The sequence below is a fragment of the Neovison vison genome, chromosome 1 (genome assembly GCF_020171115.1).
Source record: "Neovison vison isolate M4711 chromosome 1, ASM_NN_V1, whole genome shotgun sequence".
NCBI classification, from domain to species: domain Eukaryota; kingdom Metazoa; phylum Chordata; class Mammalia; order Carnivora; family Mustelidae; genus Neogale; species Neogale vison.
Genome location: NC_058091.1, coordinates 228,048,383 through 228,071,535, shown reverse-complemented (window position 1 = coordinate 228,071,535; position 23,153 = coordinate 228,048,383). Strand labels below are relative to the sequence as shown.

Here is a 23,153-nt window from a genome sequence, read left to right as displayed (position 1 = left end):
AATGACTGACAAAGGGACTAACAAGTGATCTAAACTTTACCTCTGCTAAAAGGCAGATTTCAGTAGGGACAAAAGCATGGCATGCTCCAGATCAACAGGGAGGAAAGAGGAGAGCCAGAGATAGGAACAAGTGCAGCTGCAAAGATAACACAATGAGCTCCATTAATGTGGAGCCCATAGAGTGCAATGTCCCTGAAGAGAGTGTTGCATGGGGCAACATTACCTATGAACTTTATTCCCCAGTGACACGAAAGAAAAAGTGGGTTGAGAATCCCATTATGAAATGCCCAAACTAAAGAAACGCCTTTCTCCCAAAGCATTCAATACCAATTCAACATTTCCTTACCAATCACCATTCACCATGTGAATTCCTGACGTGCCAGCTATGCATATATTTAATCAGTGATGATTTTCTCATCTGAAACAAGACTACACAACTCTTCTGTAATTTCTCAGAAGTGATATAATCATCCCATAACTTACAGTCTTCCAAGATAGAAGTATGTGAACTATTGTTATTTGAACTTCCCAGAAAGTTTTATTACCAGCAAGTTTATCCTAGTCCATGCTGGAGTACAGAAAACAGAAATGATTCTCCAGTAGTAGGGTAACACTACAGAAAGCAGAACTAAAAAGGTTCTGAGTAGTTTATTGGCTTCCAAACAATATTCCTTGGAACTCTAGAGCTCTTTGTGGGAATTTCAAGGGCAGAAATTGGATTTAGGATGTGGGAAGAAAGGTACAAATTCGGGGGTGATTTTGTTGTATGGATGTTTATGTATTCTTATGTACCTATTTCATACATATGTATGTTTTAACAACTTTACTTCTATATATCAAATATACAGATAATTTTAAATCTTCCATATGTACTCACTTGTTTGTATTACCATTTCATTTATAAAAAGTGTTCCATTGAGAAGAGCATATTTGAAATTCATGGATCTAACTTACCCTCTTTATTTTACAGTGAGTGAACGTGGCTATCCAGGGACTAGGCGGCTTCTCCAGGGACACAGCAAGTTAAAAGAGGGCTAGACAAAGGACTAAGGGCATTTTCAGGGAATTTCATAACTTAGAACTTTAAAGATTATACCTATCTGTATCTAAAAATCTACTCTGTGCTTCCCTAGTTCCGTTTTAAATGATATTCAAGGGATCTTAATCACTTCTCTTAAAAGCTGTGTATCTTTAAGTCTTATACAACAGTGGCAAGACAAGCTTGAGTAAGAGGATCAGAAAAGTTTATCATATGCTCAAAACTCTGAACCAACCTAAGCCATGTCACAGGATATACTGCACAGGGACAAAGTATGCAAATTCCATTTGTTTTCCCCTTTATAAACATTTCTAATATAAAAGGTGTAGGAAGGGAGATTCTGTACCTTTTTCAAAGCTGACTTAAATCAGTAAAAAACTTACTACAGAATCTGAGATACAGTATTTATTTCTAAACTGAAGCCTTACAGAGCTTTCAGAGAACAAAGAAAGACAATCTATTTAAAACTGGAAGGCACTGAACTTTTGCTCTTTATTTCTCTGTAATAGGGAACAGATGACCTTACTTGCTACCAAAAGAGAATATACTAGCCTGTAGGCTATAATTGCAGGCATCTTTCAAACAGCTGTTTTCAATACCCATCATCAGCCCTAAACTTAATAAGCTATCATACATGTAAAAAGACAACTTCCAATTTATTTTCTCAATATCTAATGAAATATTTTACTGCATTTAGATGCATTCACAAGAGGGACACTTTTAAACAGTCATTAAAACAATAATTGCATAAACAGTAGAGGGAGGCAACATGACGAGGTAAAAAAAAAAAGCAGTCTTTGGAGCAGGCCCACTGTGGTTCTGATCCCAGCCTTTCCTGGCAACTGAATGGCCTTGACCAAGTTATTTCACTATATAGGCTCATTTCCTCTTCTCCAAAATGTGGATCGACAACTCTTTCCTTGTTGTTATGAAGACAAAATAAGACACTGTATGTAAAATTCTGCCTGGAGTTTTCATTCACAAAACACACTCAATAAAACCAAAGCTTCATAGAAAAGTAGAAAAATGTCACCATGTTAAGTGAAACAGAGCACAGAAACAGTATTCACAACCACTGGTTAAAATATGCAAGTTGGGCGCCTGGGTGGCTCAGTGGGTTAAGCCGCTGCCTTCGGCTCAGGTCATGATCTCAGGGTCCTGGGATCGAGTCCCACATCGGGCTCTCTGCTCTGCAGGGAGCCTGCTTCCTCCTCTCCCTCTCTCTGCCTGCCTCTCTGTCTGCTTGTGATCTCTGTCTGTCAAATAAATAAATAAAATCTAAAAGAGAAAAAAAAAATAAAAAAAAATAAAATATGCAAGTTAAATTAAAAAAAAAAAAAGATGAGGCTGGGATACTGGCGATTTTGAGTAATTTTCCTCCAAAATACTATTCAATATTGTCACATCTTTTAATTCTCAATTATAAGTCCAGTCAATGCTTTTTACTGGGATCGTGAGGTCAATATAAGAGTTATCAGTCAGCCTGAATTTTTACCTTAGGAGAAGAGAGTTGATAGGAAAAAAAAAAAATTATTGATCACTTATTGATCTGAGCAGCAACATTATTCAGAAGATTGAATCTGCTCAGTATTGAAACACTTATTCCCCATATTTTGGACATTACTAGATGTTTAGACATCTATACACAAAAAGATGAGCTCACTATTGCACATGGTAGTTCTATTTTGAATCTATTTAAACTTCAGGTGTTTGATGAAAACACTCATACAATATTGAAGTACAGTGACAAGAACAGAAATTCTCCCTTGCCTCCTGTCCTGTCATTTTTACCCTCACAGTTAAGCAACTACTACAAAAGGCTTTGGAAGAGCCTTCAAGACTGTTAGTATGTCTACAATCCTGAGTATAACTTTTACATATTCAATAATCTGTTTCAAAATTTGCTTTATTAAAAAACCCCACTGTTACATTTTAAACAGCAGCATCTCTTTTCTCCCCAGTATACACAATGAACAATCTTAAATATAGCAAGTATATGCCAAATAATGGACACCTGATAGCAGAAAAGAATATAAAGAATATAAAGAAATATAAAGAAATTCTCTTTATATTTATATTTGGAAGGTTAATCATTTTTTATTTAAACTGAATTACGTAAGTCTTAATTAATGAAAAGTATCTCTGGGATAGCTTTTTGAATGATAAAATGTTATGATAATATAGTATTATTATAATATTTAATTGCTGATTAAAATTGAATTTACGACCTGAACAATTAGAATATTGATGGAAATGTAACTCTGTCACTGCTTTCTTATATAGAGTTTAAAGGCAGACTATTGTTATTGAAATAACCAGAAAGGCAAACAATGGCCCAATCGATGAGCTTGCTAATTTTATTAACTTTATGAGTATAAAAAATACATATATTAAGTTTTTTCAACTTCACGCATGCACACATATTTTTAAAGGAATGCTAAAAGATAAATACCATTAGTGTATTCTACAAAAACCCTGTGCATACTAAGTACTCAATAACTACAAGCTGAATAAACAGAAACAACCTAGTATTTATTCTTATTATATATTCTATATTTCTTTTTTTTTTAAGATTTTAGGTTTTTAAGATTTTATGTATCTATTTGAAAGAGAAAGAGAGCATGAGAAGAGGGAGGGTCGGAGGGAGAAGCACACTCCCCAACAACCAGGGAGCCTAATGTAGGACTCGCTCCCAGGATTCCAGGACCATGACTAGAGCTGAAGGCAGTCGCCCAACCAACTGAGCCACCCAGGTGTCTCTATATAATATTCTATATTTCTGACACCTGTAACTACAAGGAAACAAACTGACTTCAAGATTAATTTTACTTTTTCAAAATTCATAAAATTTTAACTGTCAGGCTTTTCTCCTAAGTATATGGATTAAAAGGAAAGGTATATGCTATCATTAGGAGTTCGTATGAAATCCCTTTTAAAAATGTGACTGTCTCACAGGGATTTAATCGGGGCTGTAAACCACAAGCTGGTATGGATTGCTTTTTCTGGTACTGGATGGAGAGAAACAAAGAGGAAAAAATAAAGGAAAAATAATCTGAAACACTGGATTCTTGCAGAAGGCAGTTAACAAACTTCCAAAGGTAGCATTTGGCTTGGAGGTGTCTGAGGGGAAAGTAGTTCCCGTTTTGGAGAAAGAAGGCCAATGGGACAGAAAATAGATTTAAAATAAATCTATGAATGGAATAAAATAGATTTAGAAAAGCAGAATGGAGATGATAATGCCAAAAGATGGGTCACCAAGAACAAAGTACTCAGATATCCAGAAGAGGAAATACAATCATCTGAAATAGGGATTGATGGCAAATCAGGAGGTCTCTCCTGTGGGAAGTCAAGTGTTAAGAGCATGAAGTCGTCATGGCATTTGAAAAGGAAAGGAGGTGTAAGGTTGGGGGTGGTGTGATTTAGAAATTACAGCAGAAAAGTTGGTAAGCAGAAGACATTGTCCCACAAAGCCCTCTGGGGCCTGTATGTGCAGAGGTACCGGGAGAAAGATGCTGCTATTTTTTTTAGTTAAGTAAATATATATATATGCATCTATATACATATATATTTCCTCTCTATACCTAATCTATAATCTAGGTAAATTTCACTATATATTACTATAAACAAAGATATATATATAGTATTTGAATTGATAAAAGGGATAGTAAAATGTTAACACTATAATTATAGCACTTACAACCTCAGACCAAATGATTTAGAGGCAGCAGTGGTGTACTGAAGCAGTTATGATATCAAGAAGTCAGATGTAAGATTAATAACTGGGAAAGTATCCGTAGTGTGCTGTTAAATCTAGCAATCATTCAGTATAACGAGACATTTATTTCTTACATAAAAACCATTCTGACCCCAAGACAAGGAAATATTTTAAACTTAAATGGAACAATACACACATTCACAAGTTAATATTTTTAAAAATATATCTTGAACTATCTCCATATTTATTCATAAAAAATAACTTATAGAATTTAGAATAATAGAGTAGTTGTGGAAAAAAAATACACTGTCAACCTCAGATGAGTAAAGAATGTCAATGTTACTAGACACTTCAAATGAATCAATCATTACCCAATGAAACTACAATTTAAAATTAAGTCTCCTAAAAGTTTAGGCAGAAAGGGGAATGGGTTAATTAAATACTATTTATTCAAGTATCAGATTAGTTTTCACATAGGTAAGACAGAAATCACAGATGAATAAAAAGCATGTATTTAATAAATTCTGATTACCCACTTATTTTGGCCAGAGATTTATATTAGCTATGGTAATTAATAAAAGGACTATTTCTCAGCATTCATTATTAGGCATAAAAAACTGTACAAATTAATTTGCAGATGCGAACTTTTCTTTAAATAAGCTCAAGAAGGAACTTATTGCATATATTCTTTAAAACAATTTTTTTTTTTACATATATTCTTTTAAGAGGAATCACAAGCGTCATAAGAGAAAACCTACATCTATAGTTTTAAAACAAAGAAATACTACTGAAGGGACAGTTCTTAACTCTAGGCCTCTATGAAACACTATGACAATAACAGCAACTGATAACCCAACCACATAAAAGTGGGCTGATTTCCTTACACAAATATGAATATTTGCATGTGTGTTTGACTGCTGATATAATAATACATAGTAGATTTTGCCTGCCTACTTCTAGCCCATCCCTAACCACCTGTCCTCGATTATTGCTTTTATTTCCCCTATGTGAAGCATAGTTATTTCCATTTCAAAGAGCTGAGCTTATTTTTTTTATAATCAAGCACTAAGATAAACAAAATAAGATTAACCTTTGAAAAGTATTCTGTGAATAACTAATCTAGACAGAGAAGTCACTTTATTGGGAACTATCCCTTAAGGGCTATTTGTTTATAAGCATATCAAATCAAATTGGGGGAAATAGTAGATTAAAATATTAGAATAAATTTAAATTAAGATACTTTTTAAGAAATTAAACACTTGCTTTATTGCTGTTTCATAAAGTATTGAATATCAAGCAATTCATTTTTACTGTATCTTTACCTATACACTTGTTTTTAGGCTGAAATAATAATTTTTATAATCTTAAACACATATTTTTCATTAGACTGAAAACACTAAAGTTACCAAACCAACATGACCGGGGAATGTTATTAATAAAATAAAACATAGAAGATGACTGAATGATTGGCAACCTGATATACACTTAGCCACATACTTAAATTCAGGTTAGTCATGTGATTAAAGATACATAACATTATTAATTTCTCTAGCGTATCTGTATCTGTGCTAAAATCCAAGATATCTTCTGAGCACAATGATAAAGACTGCCAACCAACAGCCTGCTTGTAGCAGGCAAGAAACATGAGAAAACAAGACCAAATCGGACAGTGAAAAATGACAAGTTTTCTTCTAAACTCTCGACATATATGCAAGTTTCTTTCCTTCCTAAAAATTATCATCAAATGAATCGCTGCAGTCCACATGGAGTTAAAAAAATGTGGGCACCCCTGTTTTTAGAACAGACAAAAATGAACACAAAATAGACAATGAAATTTTTCCCAATACTGTGCTTTCCTACAAAGCCTTAACATCCTACGTAACTCTTGAACCTCATCAGCAATTACTAAAGACTCAAGTATTAAATCAATCTTAAAAGGAAAGAAGGCGAGACGCACGAGAGAAAAGCACATTACCAAGCTGCCTCTGTAGTCCTTAAGGAACTTGTAGACCGGGATCTTGGCTTCATAATAATGCTCATTTTGGGAAAAAAAGAAAAAGAAAAAAAAAAAAAAAGAAGAAGAAAAAAAAGGAAAAAGAAAAATGTCTTCAAGTATTTTGATTAATACATTTCAGCTGGCTTTCTGCAAAGATGATTTTAAATATATTCCATTTCCAAGGGAGGCTGCTTGAAGAAATCCAAATGTCCCGGAGTCCAGCTCAGGTCCCCAATCCAGAGCATAAGGAAGCTTCTAAGACACAGGAGCTTTTTCCTCTTTCATGCTGAATTTACTCCAGTACCAGGCTGTTCAGAAGTGAACAGTTTCTTTTATGTTTTGCATTGCCAAGGGAGGAACTGAATTTTGAATCTATTCTTCATCTGGTCACAAGGAAAACCAACACAGTGAAAGAGCCACTTGATGTTGTCTTTTCTGCAAAGCTCTCTTAAAGGTTTCCAACACTCAAAGTACTCAGGTAGAGCGAAAAGGAAAGAAAATGACTACAAGTTACTGAACACCAGAGAGCTGTCAGGGAAGTTCCATTTCAGGGCGACCACAAGAAAACACTCTTCTCTGGAGAGCCAAGAAGTCAGCGAGAGAACAGAGCCCTCCACACTTCAGCGGGGCCCTGTGCTTTACCTGCAAATGCAATTTCCACTGTGTCCCCTGCTTAGAATCTGACTCCAAGGCTTTGTGAATGAGAACTATCATTCAATCTCGCCAGGCAGAAACTATTCCTCAAGGGCTGTGTGACGTCTGTAGGAAGGCAGTTCAAAACATCGCAGGGAAGTGAGAGAGGAAAAAAAAAAAAAAGGCAGCAACCAGCCAGGCAGCGTCAATTGCTGAAACTTACAAAGCAAAGGGGCAGACAGACCAGCGCCAGGGATCAGGATTGTAAACGAGCCAAGCAGACAGACCTCTCCAAACTTATAAAACTATTTCCTCCTCTGGGAAATGAGGTGTCTGTGTTATTCAGCGTAAGATTCCCTGACCACGTTTATGAGGAACACACCCCTTTGCAACTGACATGTTTCTCTCCCCTTCAACAAAAAGGTGATTTTCTCAAAGTCCCACACAGACCCTGAAATTTCTCATTAAAAGCGTAGTTAAGAGAACTTGAGGGCTTAGTAGTTGTTATTCTGAGCCTATTTAATGAAATGTCACGCTTCGAATTAGGTTGTATATACGGAAACTGCCTCTTGGAAATTAAACAGAGTGTAGCAGGCATCGCTGCATCAGATCACGCTGGAATGTTTAAACTGAAAAATCTAATATATTACCGCTATATAAGTGGCTACATGTACTAAGGCTGTTCCCTTGCACAATGTTTTCTAAACCTTCTTTCTTTTTTTTTTAATAAATTTTTTTTATTTATTTGACAGACAGAGATCACAAGTAGGCAGACAGGCAAGCAGAGAGAGAGGAGGAAGCAGGCTCCCTACCAAACAGAGAGCCCAATGCAGGACTCGATCCCAGTACCCTGAGATCATGACCTGAGCTGAAGGCAGAGGCTTAACCCACTGAGCCACCCAGGCGCCCCATAAACCTTATTTCTTTTTGAAAATCATATGCAAATTTTATTGATCTCTGTACACTGAAGGTTCTGCATTTAAGTCTTAACCACTTTCAGTAAGGAATGAAGCTCTTACCATATCATCTTAACATCTTTTACTATTGTGAAGACCAATCCCTGCCCCACCTCCTACGACTGAAATGAAAACTATTCTATTATAGTAGACATAAACTACACTGATTTGAATTATTCCTAGGAGAAGGAACATTTGACCACCCTGGCTCTTCCCCACCAAACATTAGCACAGAGGATATATATTCTTCAGTGTGTGCCAACTTCAGTTATTTTGCATGTGAATTATCGACTGAAAATAATTTAAGGATTCTGATTCTTTAAATGACATTAGTTAGTACGTTGGTTCTCTAGTCTGACGTGAACTTGGTATTTATTTAGCATTTGCAGGCAGGATGTTGGAGTGCAATTGTGACCCACCCAAAGGATTTGGAAAATTAATGTAGTAAGGCATCCCGCCAGGGGCTCGGGCTGCTTACTGCAACAAAACCTTCAGCTCCTCCCCTGGTCACACTTCAAGGTACAGTTGTGATTTTTGTCTCCTCTCAGTGACCCTCAGGCCTCTTAAGGTAAATGCTAATAAATTACTTTCCTATGACTGCTCAGGGAGAGTCACATTCCCAGTTCTGTTTCATGCTTAGTGTATTTCTGGTACTGGAAGGCAGGGTAACAAATCACGTAGTTTTAGAAATTCAAAAGAAGGTGTATGAGATTACTTATGGGGGGGGGGTTCCAGGAAGAGATTTATCTTCCATCTCCTCAGAATTTTAATGTGGGAAATAAAAAAACAGAGTACAAGTAAGCAATTACTATTATTTACATGAAGCACCCTTTTCTTCTGTGTAAGGTCTATCAAATAGCCTCTGGTTGCCATTTCAGCAAAAAAATGTCAATGGTCACAGAATGTAATGTCTGAATGTTGTGTGTTAAGCATTCCTGAAATAATCAGCCCTGTATTTTACCATCCCCTAGAAGGCTCTCTGTCCCAGTGAGATTTCTTAGCTCACTGTTATTTCCTACAAGTCACATACACATAAGAGATTAGTGCTACCCCACGAGCTTTTCCTTACGTACTTGTTCAGTGTTCTGTATATTTATTCTAAGTGTCTATCTCTGAAAATCCTAACCCACTTATTGGGTAGCTCCTAAACACTGTATAATAGTCCTATAATGACAAGTATATCATCCTTGTGCCCAAAGAAGACAAGATAAAATGGGGTATCTCACGATGTACTCAACTAACCAGAACACTCAAAGCTTCTTGGACAGGTGACAAGGTTGCTCACAGAGAAAGAAAGATGCACAGTACCATCGGGCTACTGAGACTTGAATTTTTATTTTACTTCTACTTATAATATTTAAGGTAGTGACAGATTAAAAAACTAACAGTACTCATTCAATATTGCAGTGTCTTCTCCACTCCAAGTCAGTTTTTCACATGTCCATTTCTAAAATAATGTTCAGTAATCTGACTGTTGTGTCTGTTTTCCTCTGAAATGCTTCTCAGAATGAAACAGATAGGGCGCTGCCCCCAAATTCCTATTAGTAAACTAGTGTGTATATATATATATATATTTTTTTTTTTAAAGATTTTATTTATTTGACAAACAGAGATCACAAGCAGGCAGAGAGGCAGGCAGAAAGAGAGAGGGAGGAAGCAGGCTTCCCACTGAGCACAGAGCCCGATATGGGACTTGATCCAGGACCCTGAGGTCATGACCTGAGCCGAAGACAGAGGCTTAACCCACTGAGCCACCCAGGCACCCCTAAACACGTATATATTATACAAACCAACAAAAATGTTGGAACCTAGGATGACTGAACATTAGGAACCATATGGCTCTTGTCTAAAGAGGTTTGGAGAATATGTATTTGATCCAGAAGCTGCTATTCTTTCTAGCTTTCATGCGGTGTATTCAATTATATAATGTTATTTAGATTTCTATTTGACTATTGTCACAACATTTCAATGGACCTCAGATGTACAAGTTCCTTTGAGTCATCTATCTGTATTTCTGTTGAATTAAACCACTGTGTAATATGATGTTTCCTGAGCTTCAGTCATTTGTACATGATTTCCACAAGTTTTATCATAGTGGCACACAATCTATACCATTACTTACTTGATATTTTTCTTCACTGATGCAATTTTTAACTCAAGTAATTTAGATTTAAAAGATAACCTTATACTTATTTGGTAAATGTGTTTGACATGTTGGTTATTCCCCCCCCCATGCAAGTATTAATTGAAAAAAAAAAAAAAAAAAGAGAGAGAGAGAGAGAGAGACAGAGTCCAAATACCACCTAAAATCTCTCCCATACCACTAATAATGTCCATAATGCAATATGGGTAACACTCATGTGGAAAACACCAATTGCATATAAGTAAATTAGATGCACCTTAAAATATGATTTCCCTTTCTCTTATCATTTAATGAGTGAGCATGGGACATGAGACTAACAATATTTACCAAGTGCTAAGAACTAAATATGAAGCTTTAACTGGAACCAATTAAATGAGGTGTTAAGGAATGATTTTACCATGCAATGCACTTCTCTCAGATTTTATTACTTTGAAATACTCGGCCCATTTTGAAATCTTCTCTAAGTCAACTCTTATTTTCAGATTATAGTTAGATATTCTACACTTTCCAATCTGTCATGGGCAAATCTTGGAGAATCACATTATGAATGAATGGAACATTCAAGCCTGTCAAATGCACTTAAATTCAGCATGGCAGATTATGTCAAATAACATTTTGGGAAAAGTAACCACAGAGCTGCAGTTTTTAAAGCTTCCTGGTATTCTACACTGAATCTTAATATTCCTAAGAACAAGTCACTTTGAAGTCTTGTATCATTTCCTCATAATTGAGAAATAATGTGGTATTTTTCTTATCTGGAGGGGAATTTCAGGCAGATTCAAGCAGCTTCTCATCTTATTACATTCACTAAGTAAACAGTTGGATTCAAGGACTTTCCTATATGTGTGAACCTCCTTGGAGTTAAATTCCCTCATTCCTGAGGAAAAGCCCAGGGTATTGTATTTTGAAGCTTCTGACCTTTGGATTTCCTACATCTTTTGTAAAACATTAGGTTAGAATCATAAACATCATGATTTTTATGTCCCACACATATTAATTTTGCTTTTGTTGTCATATCCAAAATAATCATTGCCAAGAGTTTACCCCCTGTTTTTTTCTAGGAATTTCTTTCTTACAGTTTCAAGCCTCATATTTAAGTCTTTAATTCATTTAGGGTTAAATTTTGTGAGTGATGTAAGGTGAGGATCCACTTTCATTCTTTTTCATGTGGACATGCAGTTTCCCAACACCATTTATTGACAAGACCATCATTGCTCCACTGTATGTTCTTGGCTCCTTTGTTGGAAATTAACTGACCCATAGATGCACAGCTTTACTTCTGGACTTCTTAATCTGTTGCATTGATCTATAAATCTTTTTTTTATGTTAGTAGCATACTGTTTGGGTTACTAGAGCTATGTAATATGGTTTGAAATCAGAAGTATGATGCCTCCAGCTTTATCCTTTCTCAAGATTGCTTTGGCTGTTTATGGTCTTTCATGGTCGTATGAATTTTAAGGTTTTTTTTCTATTTTTGTGAAAAATGCCGTTGGGATTTTGATAGGAATTGCAATGAATCTTTACATCAAACTAAAAAGTTTCTTCACAAAGGAAGCCATCAAAATTATTTTTGGTTTTGTACCCAATTCTCACGTGTATGTGTGTCTGCAGCGGAAGTGGACTTCCCTCTACCGACAAGCAATTCTTTTGACACCAGTAGACTGTCTCAGAATTCAAATCAATTCTGACCACTATCTACTCAAGGCATCAGATTCCAGAGGTTAAGGGCACTGTCCCATAAGAATGAATTACCTCCGGGCACCTGGGTGGCTTAGTTCTTAAGCATCTGCTCAGGTCATGATCTCAGGGTCCTGGGATAGAGCCCTCATCGGGCTACCTGCTCTGCAGGAAGTCTGCTTCTCCCCTTTCCACTCCCCCTGCTTGTGCTCCCTCTCTTGCTTTCTCTCTGTCAAATAAATAAATTTAAAAATCTTTAAAAAAAATGCACTCTCTCCCCTTCAGATGCTAGTTACAAGCCCGAGTTGTTAATGTGTTTTTCTGAACAACCAGCTATAGATTGGCAGTTCCCACAACCCCTTCCTCAGAATCTGCTGTTACCTGAAGCAGCTATAAATCAGAAATTACCCCCTTTGATACCCTCCTTGTGTTCAATTAATTTGCTATTTGCTAGAATGTCTCCCAGAACTTATGAAACTTATTTATTGACTAAATTTTCAATTCATTATAAAAGCATAATTCAGGAACAGCCAATCACTTGGAAGAGGTGCACAGGGCAAAGTGTGGGAAAAGGAGCAGAGCTTTCTGGTTCTTTTCCCTTTAGCCACTCTGCCCCTTCTCCACATGTTCACCAACCTAGAGGCTTTCTGAACCCAATCCTTTTGGGTTTTTATGGAGTGGTCACAGATCGCTGACCACTGATTCAACCTTCAGCTCCTCTTCTAGGTGGGATTGAAAGTTCTAACCCTTTTATCCAGGTTGGTTCCCCTGGCAACCAGTCCCCATCCTTGGGTTACCTAGTGCTTTCCCAAAGTCACTGTATTAGCATAACATAGGATACTTTCATCGTTATTATCACAGGGAATTCAAGGACTCCAGGAGCTGAGAACCAGGAACCAGTGGATTAAGACTAAGTATATATGAAAAATACATTTTGTTCATTTGAATAACTAAATATATATTTCTCATAAATCACAATATCACAAATATCAAAGGGCAACCTATGGAATAGGAAAAGACTTTTTTTTTTCCAAACCACATATCTGTGAAAGGGTAAATATCCAAAGTGTACATGGAATCCAGACAACTTAATAGCAAAACAAAAACAAAAACAAACAATACAATTAAAACATAGGCAAAAACCTGGGTATACATTTTTCCAAGATGTACAAATGGCAGATAGGTATATGAAAAGGTATTCAACATCATTAATCAGAGTAATGCAAATCAAAACCACAATAAGATACCAGCTCACATATATTAGTACATCTTTTCTTGAAAAGACTGGAGACTAGTGCTTGCTAGGGTGTGGAGAAAAGGGAGCCCTTCCTTGTACACTGGTGGAGTGAATGTAAATTGGTGCAACCACATGGAAAACAGTATGGAAGTTCCTCAAAAAATTAAAAATAGAGCTAACATATGATCCAGCAATCCAACTACTGATTCAACATCCAAAAATAAATAAATAAACAAATAAATAAATAAAATCAGTATCTCAAAGAGATATCTGCACTTCCATGTTCACTGCAGCAATATTCACAATACCCAAGATATGAAAACAACCCTGGTGTTAGTGGATGGATGAGTGGATAAAGACAATGTAGTATATTTATATATGTATCATATATAAAAATATATATAATACTATTCCATTACATATATATGTATATACATTTATATCTATATATGTATGGGTATGTGGGTTTATATGTAATGGAATATTACTTGGCCACGAGAAAGAAGGAAATCATGTCATTTGTGACAACATATATATATAATCTAAAAGAAAAAAGGAAAAGTCAAAAACTGTTAGAAATGAAAAGATGAATGGTGATACCAGGAACTGGGGGTGTGTGGAAAATGGGGGAGGGGGATGCTGGTCAAAGCATACAAGACTTCAGTGTTCTACACATCTAATGTACAATATAGTGACTATAGTTAATACTGTACTAGATATTTGCAGTTTGCTAAGACAGTAGATCTTGGGCATTTAATTTTTTATTTTTTTTAAAGATTTTATTTATTTATTTGATAGAGAGAGAGAGAGGTCACAAGTAGGCAGAGAGGCAGACAGAGAGAGAGGGGGAAGCAGGCTCCCTGCTGAGCACAGACCTCCCTCCCCCCCATGCAGGGCTGGATCCCAGGACCGTGAGATCATGATCTGAGAAGAAGATAGAGGCTTAGCCCATTGAGCCACCAGGGGCCCCAATCTTAGGCATTTTAAGCCCCTTCCCCCCAAAAATGGTTAGCTATGTGAGGTGACAGGTATATTAAATACCCTGATTGTGATAATCACTTCATAACGTATTTGTATATCAAAAATCATTGCATTGTACACTTCAATTTAAATATATGTAATTTCATTCATCATTTATACTTCACTACAGCTGGGGTAAAAAGGAGAAAGACTGACATTTTACTTGATATAATCTCAAGAAATTAAACTCTAACAGAATAAAGTAAAAAGTACACAGTACAAAACAGTGGCATACAAAAAATGCATATAAGAGAATCTTCATAGCCAAAGCTGGTTCCTTATAAAGAATAACAAACTGACACACACCTAGCAATTCTGATCAATAACTAAATTGAGAAAACGCAAATTATCAGTATCGATTCCTACAGACATAAAAAATAATGAAAATAGATTATGAACAAGATTATCCCGATGAATTTGGAAATTTAAACAACATGGGCAAATCCCTTAAAAATTGAAAAAATAAAACAGGTGAACATAGGGGAAGGGAAGGAAAAATAAAATAAGATAAAAATAGGGAGACAAACTCTAAGAAGAAGCACTGAACTCTAGGGAACAAACTGAGGGTTGCTGGTGGGGAGGAGGTGGGTTGGGGGAAGGGATAGTTGGGGGATGGGCATTAAGGAGGGCACGTGATGTAATGAGTACTGGGTGCTGTATACAACTGATGAATCACTAAACTCTACTCCTGAAACTAGTAATACTGTATAGGTTAACTAAATTGAATTTAAATAAAGAATTTAAAAAAAAAAGACATAGGAAAACTAAACCATTCTGCACTGATTAGATATTAAATCTGTATTTAAAAATTAATTAAAAACAGTAAAGCTTTCCTCCTGAGATAAGGGAAACAAAATAAATTTAAGAAAAGAACAGTGAAGCTTTCACACACAAAAATAATAATAATCACTGTTATTTATTAATCACCTGCTAAATATATGAGATATACTTTATTACTTATTTATAACAACAACTCTATAAGTTGGGTGTTATAAAACTAATTTTATGAATAAATAAAACCGTGATTTGTTCACAGTCCCATCACTGGAGGCAGAAAAAGTATTTGTATCCAGATGTATCTGGGGTGTTGAGGGGGAGGGTGGTGGCTGTGTGGGGGTGGGTGTGGGCCCGTGAATGATGGGAGGAAGAAGGTAGGAGATTAAAAATAGCTACTCTGTTGTTTGATACTGTTAATAAACTACTATCCCCTTCCAGCTAGACAGTGGCAATGAGTAAAGATCCATTAAAAGTAGTGTGCATGTTATAGGTGTAACAATAGACATATTTAATAGCCAGCAAATTTTAGAGTTTTAAAGATACCCAGGATTAAATAATGTAGCTCACAGTCCTTGTTTCTAATTTTTAGGTTCATAAAGACTATGATAAAGGTATATATAACATTCTGTCAAGTCCATTAGCCATAAAATGTGATAAGGTCTTCAGCCATACCCATTACATGGGTAGTGGTGCTCTGCTGTTACCTACACAACAGATGGCATTTTGATGCCTCATTAGGTAATACTGACTAACAAATGATCACTTTAAAAGGTAACAATATGTGAGAACTCTGATAATGTATGGATTTAAAGCTTTGTCAACAAATTACATTTTCTACTAAAAGGGCAGAAAACCACCTTTTGAAAAAAATCCAGGATTAATTTAATTTTAAAAACAAATACAAGCAATCAATTCACTCTTCTCAACTCAACTGGACAGTCTACCTGTGGTATAACTGTCAGGTAAAAACATACATCTTTACAAATTGGTGGTCCCAATTGTTTTTTTTAAACAATTTCACAGAAAGGAAAGAAATATGAAAACAGCTCAAGAAATACACCAACAAGCAAAAATATATGGGGAAAGAGGAACACATAGTTTTGACTTAACTGAAGAAACAGAGGAGACTGGTTTACATAGGAAAATGTGCATACTAGAAAGTCAGGTGTGAAAATGTTAGAATAGGAATTTATATGACTTAAATCTCCCCCAGTTTCCTGAATAAAAATGGCATCTTTTTTTATTTATACTTCATGACTCAGACACCTACCTCACCTGTCTCTACTCCATCACTTTAGCCTTTACTTAAAGGAGTCTGGGGGTGCCAGGGTGGCTCAGTGGGTTAAGCCTCTGCCTTCAGCTCAGGTCATGATCCCAGGGTCCTGGGATCGAGCCCCGCATCGGGCTCTCTGCTCTGCAGGGAGCCTGCCTCCACCTCTCTCTCTGCCTGCCTCTCTGCCTACTTGTGATCTCTGTCAGTAAATAAATAAATAAAATCTTTAAAAAAAAAAAAAAAGGTGTCTGAAAAACTTGGGAGATATAGCTGAAGAAGAAAAATAACCACACACAGTATTCCCCTTTCTGTGACTACTTTAGACCTTTGTTTCTAGAAAATTCCTGAAGAAAATGTAAATACAAGTCTGTGCCTTTACTGAATCAAGTCCCCCAGTTAATATTCAGAAAACTCGGGACGCCTGGGTGGCTCAGTTGGTTGGACGACTGCCTTCGGCTCAGGGCGTGATCCTGGAGTCCCGGGATCGAGTCCCACATCAGACTCCCAGCTCCATGGGGAGTCTGCTTCACTCTCTGACCTTCTCCTCGCTCATGCTCTCTCTCACTGTCTCTCTCTCTCTCAAATAAATAAATAAAATCTTTAAAAAAAAAAATATTCAGAAAACTCCCTCTGTTTGGGCTAGTAAGATTGTTGACGGTACCTAGCATAAAGGGATAGCCAAACAAGGTCTGTGTCTCAAAACCAGTGTTAAATCAATCTCAGGGTTGAGAGGGTAAAAAAGGGGAGTCTAAAATCACAAGAAGTGCAGACATATCTAGGATGCTTGTCCTTCTGGATCCATGCTTCCCTCAGGATCTTCATCATTATTTATTTATTTTTTTAAAAAAGATTTTATTCATTTATTTGACAGAGAGAGATCACAGTAGGCAGAGAGGCAGGCAGAGAGAGGGGAAGGGAAGCAGGCCCCTGCTGAGCAGAGAGCCCGATGCGGGACTCGATCCCAGGACCCCGAGATCATGACCTGAGCCGAAGGCAGCGGCTTAACCCACTGAGCCACCCAGGCGCCCCAGGATCTTCATCATTATAAATGTTCTCTGTCATTTGCGACACTTGCATGATACTGTCTTCTGATACAGAACAAATCACCCAAGGTTCATTGGGATTCCAGGAGAAATCAGTTAACTCAGCAGTGTGACCACCATGAATAAACAACAGTTCTGGTGGCCCATCTTCTGCATCTTCCGGGGATTGTTCCTCTCCAATTTTACTTAAAACCTAAACATTCAGTTTGCGATCAGTACCACTGGAAGCCAAAATGGTCTCACTATGAGACAACCACTGAACCTGGAATATTTCGTCCTTAAGTGATTCAAAGGAATGCAACTTAAGTTTCAAATTTCTCAGATATTGCAAGGCAACAGTCTTGTTGGCTGATCCTGTGGCCAGAATGAACTCACTATAAGGATTGAAAGATAGGCAGTTCACTGCAGCAGTGTGAGCGTCAACTGAGTAGCTTGGTTTGGAAGTATTGTTTGAACAAGTATCCCAGATCATCATAAGTTTCTGATCATCACAACTGACCCAAACAGACTCATGGAGCGTATGCCAGAAAGCATCTTCTAATAATGCTGTATGCCCTATAAAGATGGTCTTCACGTCCACAACTTTTCCTTCCTTTGGAACAGCACTGATGTCCCAGAGGCAGATGGTGTGGTTGTCTGAAGCACTAAATAAGTGCCCACTGAGATTTGGGTTCCAAGAAAGTCCAGAGCCTTCCTTCTGATGTCCATGGAGACGCAAGTCTGGATTGCACTCTCCAGAAGGGTCTGGTTTCTAAGGACGTTTTGTATAGTCAAAAACAAGGACATCACTGGATGATGTTTTTGTTGCAATGATGCAAGTCTTCTGGGGCATATAACGAGCCTGGTTTACATCTCCTTCATGGTTGATCTTGATTTCTATTTCAATTTTTCCACTAACTGAGCCAAAACCTCCAAATTCTCCTTTTTCACTGTCGTAGTGTGAAACATCAAACAGCATCATCATTAAGGAGTGCACACTGGCTATTACAGGATGGTTTTGTTCATCCGATGTGTGTGTTCCCAGGACAAGTCGATGAATGCTGAAGTCTTTCCCTTCTGGTCTGCGTACACATGGAATCCACTAAGCAGTTAGGCTAGGCCACTCCAGAGCAAGGGTCATCACCAAATCATAAAGAAACGGAGTGTTCTTTTTCCATATTCTGTACAATTCGTTGATCACATGTTCTTCTACTGCATCATCAAAAGCTGCTTCCTTGTCGGCCATGGCGGGCAGGCAAGCTGGATGGATCCCAGGGTCAAGCATTGCAGGAGGGGCCAGAAAACCCCTTTTTAAAACTGAATCCAACTTTTCTCCATGGGATCAGTAATGCAGACACAAAATGTATTTTGTAATTGACTTTTGGAACTTTGTATTAATTAAAAATATTGGATGAAGAAACCACTGCAGGGATCAAATAAATGATCTAACCCCAAATTTCATAAGTGATGTAGTATTTCCTTTGTATTCTATCTCTTCTGTTCCTCCCCTGTTACTCTTCAGGTTCTTTCTTTCTTTTTTTAAAGATTTTATTTATTTATTTGACAGAGAGCGATCACAAGCAGGCAGAGAGAGGAAGAGAAGCAGGCTCCCTGCCAAGCAGAGAGCCTGATGCAGGGCTCGATCCCAGGACCCTAAGATCATGACCTGAGCCGAAGGCAGAGGCTTTAACCCACTGAGCCACCCAGGCACCCCTCTTCAGGTTCTTTTTGATTCTCAAATGCATCTGTGCAAATTTAACCTCACTTTTAACTAAATATTTGAATGTTATTCAAGAAATACAAATAGTGATAAGAGCAGGAGCCTCAAACTCCTGCATTGATCCTGACCCAGTTCATAAATGGAGGTGGGCCTTAGAAAGGTGATGGGAAGCTCTGGGTGCATAGGTGGGGCTTGTGCCCTGGGAGCAAGCATTCTACCTGGGCACCCCAGATATCACTGGAAGATTCCTTCCTCTGGGGTAGCTTGTTTTGTTTTGTTTAATATTTTATTTATTTATTTGACAGAGAGAGATCACAAGTAGGCAGAGAGGCAGGCAGAGAGAGAGGGAGAAGCAGGCGTCCCACCGAGCAGAGAGCCCGACGTGGGGCTTGATCCCAGCACCCTGAGATCATGACCTGAGCCGAAAGCAGAGCTTAACCCACTGAGCCACCCAAGCGCCCCTTGGTTTTTTTAAAGATGGATACAGATCTGCCTGTTCACATTTTGGTGTGGGCAGAGAAGGGAACTAAGACCTTGCTAATCAGTTTGCAGATGTTCATTTAATCCTTCTGTTTGCATAGTCATCCCTCTTTCTGCCCTCTGCCAATTATTCCAGATGATCTGTCTTTTTTTAGGAGAGATGTGACGTATAGTGACTATACTGAGAAAGAGTGAGGGCTAGCAGATAAGTATACGTTATATATACTTCTATATATTCCCTATTTTCAGAGCTTGCTCATCTCCCAAAGTACGTCGTGGGGTCCTGGGGGCAGCTCAGCTTACTTGTCTTCAGTATTTTACCCTTATTTGGTTAACTCATTGGCTACTTCTCCATCCACTTCTATCTTTATTCATCATCGCTTGAAGTTACACATAGCTCCTAGTTTCCACAAATACGGGCTCTACTTTCTTGTTTCTTGTACTAATTACTGATTTGGGTGATGTTTTTAGCAAAAAATGGGGAAAAGCAGGGAAGTCTTTTATCCACCATTTACAAGTTAAAAATCTATGTTTTACTTTAAAATAAAGGAATTGGCTATGTCCATCAAAGCCCAAGTATTAAAAATTCTTTTTATCAAATGACTAAATATATTTTGGTTCTCTATAAGTCATGGGTCAAGATTATTTTTTGTTGCAGTAAAATATATGTAACATAAAATTTAACGTTTTAATCCTTTTTAGGTACAGTTCAATGGCATTAAATACATTCACATTTGTTGTGTAACCATAACCACCATCCATCTCCAGAACTTTCTCATTTTACCAAACTGAAACTCTATACCCATTAAACAATGAACTCTCTATTCCCCACTCGCCCCAGCATCTGACAGCCACTATTCTACTTTCTGTTTCTTTAAATTTGATCACTCTAGATACCTCACATAAGAGGAATCAGGAAGATTAAATTTTAATGGTAGATTTAAAATCTGATAGCAAGTCTTATTCTAGAAGTCTCATTCTTAAAGAGAAAAAGCATTAGAAAAAAAGTTTAAGACAACAATTCTCACCTCAAGAAATCAATGTACTTGATAATTCAGCACTGATTCTTTATAAAGTATTGCTTGCTATTACATAGTCACAAAACCGAGAACAAAAATATCGGCCTTGACCAACATCTGGTGTGTTTCCTTTTAAATCATCCCTTTATCTGTTATTTTGTTTCAATATATACAAACTTTACCAGTGCATATCCAGACTAGCCATGTCAGAACTCTAGTTCTGAGGGGCTCCTAGGTGGCTCAGTTAGTTAACAGATTGCCTTCAGCTTGGGTCATGATCCCAAGGATCCTGGGATTGAGTCCCGAGCTGCTTCTCCCTTTGCCCCTCCTGTGGTTGTGCTCTCCCTCTGTCTCTAGCAAATGAATAAACTAAAAAAAATATTTAAAAAAGCAAAAACTTTAGTTCTGATTTCAAATTTATAATGACCCCAATGTTAAATCAAGTGGTTCCTAACTATACCTAACCCAAGAGATAAAGTAATATTCTAAAATTAAATTGTATTTATAAATATCATTTTTAGATTTTTTGAAAGAGACAGGATAACTGGAAAAATCACACTGCCACATTAGCATTTTGTAATATTGTGAAGCAAATGGAGGTGTTCATTAAAGTATGATTTGGAAAATAGTCTGCCAGAAATGTGTGCACACAGAATGTGCTCTAATGATAATTTAACGCCTGATGCAATAGACAATGTGGAAACTGATTTATTAGAAAGCAAACTTTCATTTAATTTACATTTATGTGATAACATTTTCTCCTGCCCATGTTTAAAGTAATGGTAAAATAGTCTAGGCAATACAAGCAATTTCTCCTTGACCACATGACAAATAAGTTCTGTTTAATATAAAAGATCTGCTACTTAATGTATATTAATTACGGAGAGCATACAGGATCAGGTAGAAAAGTGGCCTTTGGTGTCAGGCTGCCTGCATGCAAACCCAAGTTCCACTAATGACCAGTTTTTTGGCCTTGAACAAGTTACTTAGCCTATCCAAGCCCTAGTTTCCTCCACTATAAAACAGAGATAAAATAGGACTTTGTGAGGATTAAATGAGACACCAAAAACCTTGGCAGAATGTTTGGCATATATTAAGGGCTCAATAAATAATACGTATTATTAAAGATAAATTTTAAAAGAAAGTTCACTTTTAAAAGAAAGTGAGTATGGAGAAAAGCAGTTTTAAAACTGAGAAGTATGTGATACAACAATACTTTGAATCAAAAAAGATTATTTTGTGTTTTCATCTTAGTTTTGCCCCCAACCCACTGACTTCATTTACACAATGGATTGTAAATAGTTCCCTGCTCCCCACTCAGACTTTGAAGATTTAGTGACTGCACTGTCTCTGGGTTATTTTTCAAAGACACAAGCCTTCAAATGTTAAACTCCCTGCTTAAAAACCTTCAGGAGATTCCCATTCCTTATAGAATCCAGGACCACTATCTCTTTGCATTAAATGAAAACTTCTACCATTTGGATGCAATTTATCATTCAGTCTGGCCCTTAATAACTAATTTTTCATTATCTAGTGTAGCAGCCATGTAACAGTGCAAGCCTTGCGCCAAATCTGCCTGCGCTATTTCTCCTGCCTGGGGAGTGTTGCATCTTCTTCTCCCTTCTCTGCAAGTAAATGTTCTCCTCCTCCTTCGAGATCTAACACAAGTAGCAGCAAAGGCCATGTAAGTTCAAGGCAAACTTACAAGTTCTGTCTCCTTGGCTTCATTCAATCTATGAACATCTTGGGTTAATTTTGATGATGATGGTGATTCACTTGGGTGTGATGTATCCACAATGTATGGCAGGACACACTGGAAATCATAGGGACATCGGAGTTCCTTACTCACTGCCCAGCCAGCCACTGATTTTGGCTGTTACTTTCAAAAAGAACTTAATCTCATTAAGGCTCAACACTGTCTTCTAAAAAATGCGACAGGGGCACCTGGGTGGCTCAGTGTGTTAAAGCCTCTGCCTCTGGCTCAGGTCATGATCCCAAGATCCTATGATTGAGCCCCACATTGGGCTCTCTACTCAGTGGGGAGCCTGCTCCCCCCACCCCAGCCCTGCCGCTCTGCCTGCCTTTCTGCCTACTTGTGATCTCTGTCAAATAAATAAATAAAATCATTTTTAAATAAATCAATAAAATTAAAAATGGGACAATACGTGTGCCTCCCTTCCTCCCAGGGTTGTTTTAGGATGAATGAGAAAACATTGCTTTATCTGCACTCCCATGCTATCACTTTCAGATCTTTGCACATGCTTCTATGGCAGCATTATTCTTTTTCCGTTTTCCTCTCTCTTTTGGTCAGCGATTAACTCAGGGGTCAACTCCCCTAGTCTCACTGCTTTGAAGTTTGAATGAGGTGTCCTGGGCTAAGCAAAGTTCTAGATGCTGTTGCTAATTCCAACTAGGGTGCTGATGAATGCTCAAGTGTGAGCCTCTC

The 23,153-nt window shown here is 37.3% G+C and overlaps 1 protein-coding gene and 1 pseudogene across 13 annotated transcripts in view; both read right to left on the bottom strand.

The window, feature by feature from the left end:
• Positions 1-23,153, bottom strand: part of PDE4D (phosphodiesterase 4D) — a 1,300,895-nt gene that overhangs the window by 272,654 nt on the left and 1,005,088 nt on the right. Inside the window, exon 1 of one of the 13 annotated variants that reach the window (XM_044224308.1) lies at positions 6,730-7,481. The exons of the other annotated variants lie outside the window; for them this stretch is intronic. Coding sequence (XP_044080243.1) covers positions 6,730-6,794 — 65 coding nt within the window. The 5' untranslated portion in view covers positions 6,795-7,481. Of the gene's footprint in view, positions 1-6,729; positions 7,482-23,153 lie in introns of those variants that run through there. 13 annotated transcript variants of the gene reach the window in all.
• Positions 17,242-18,734, bottom strand: LOC122889305 (annotated as a pseudogene).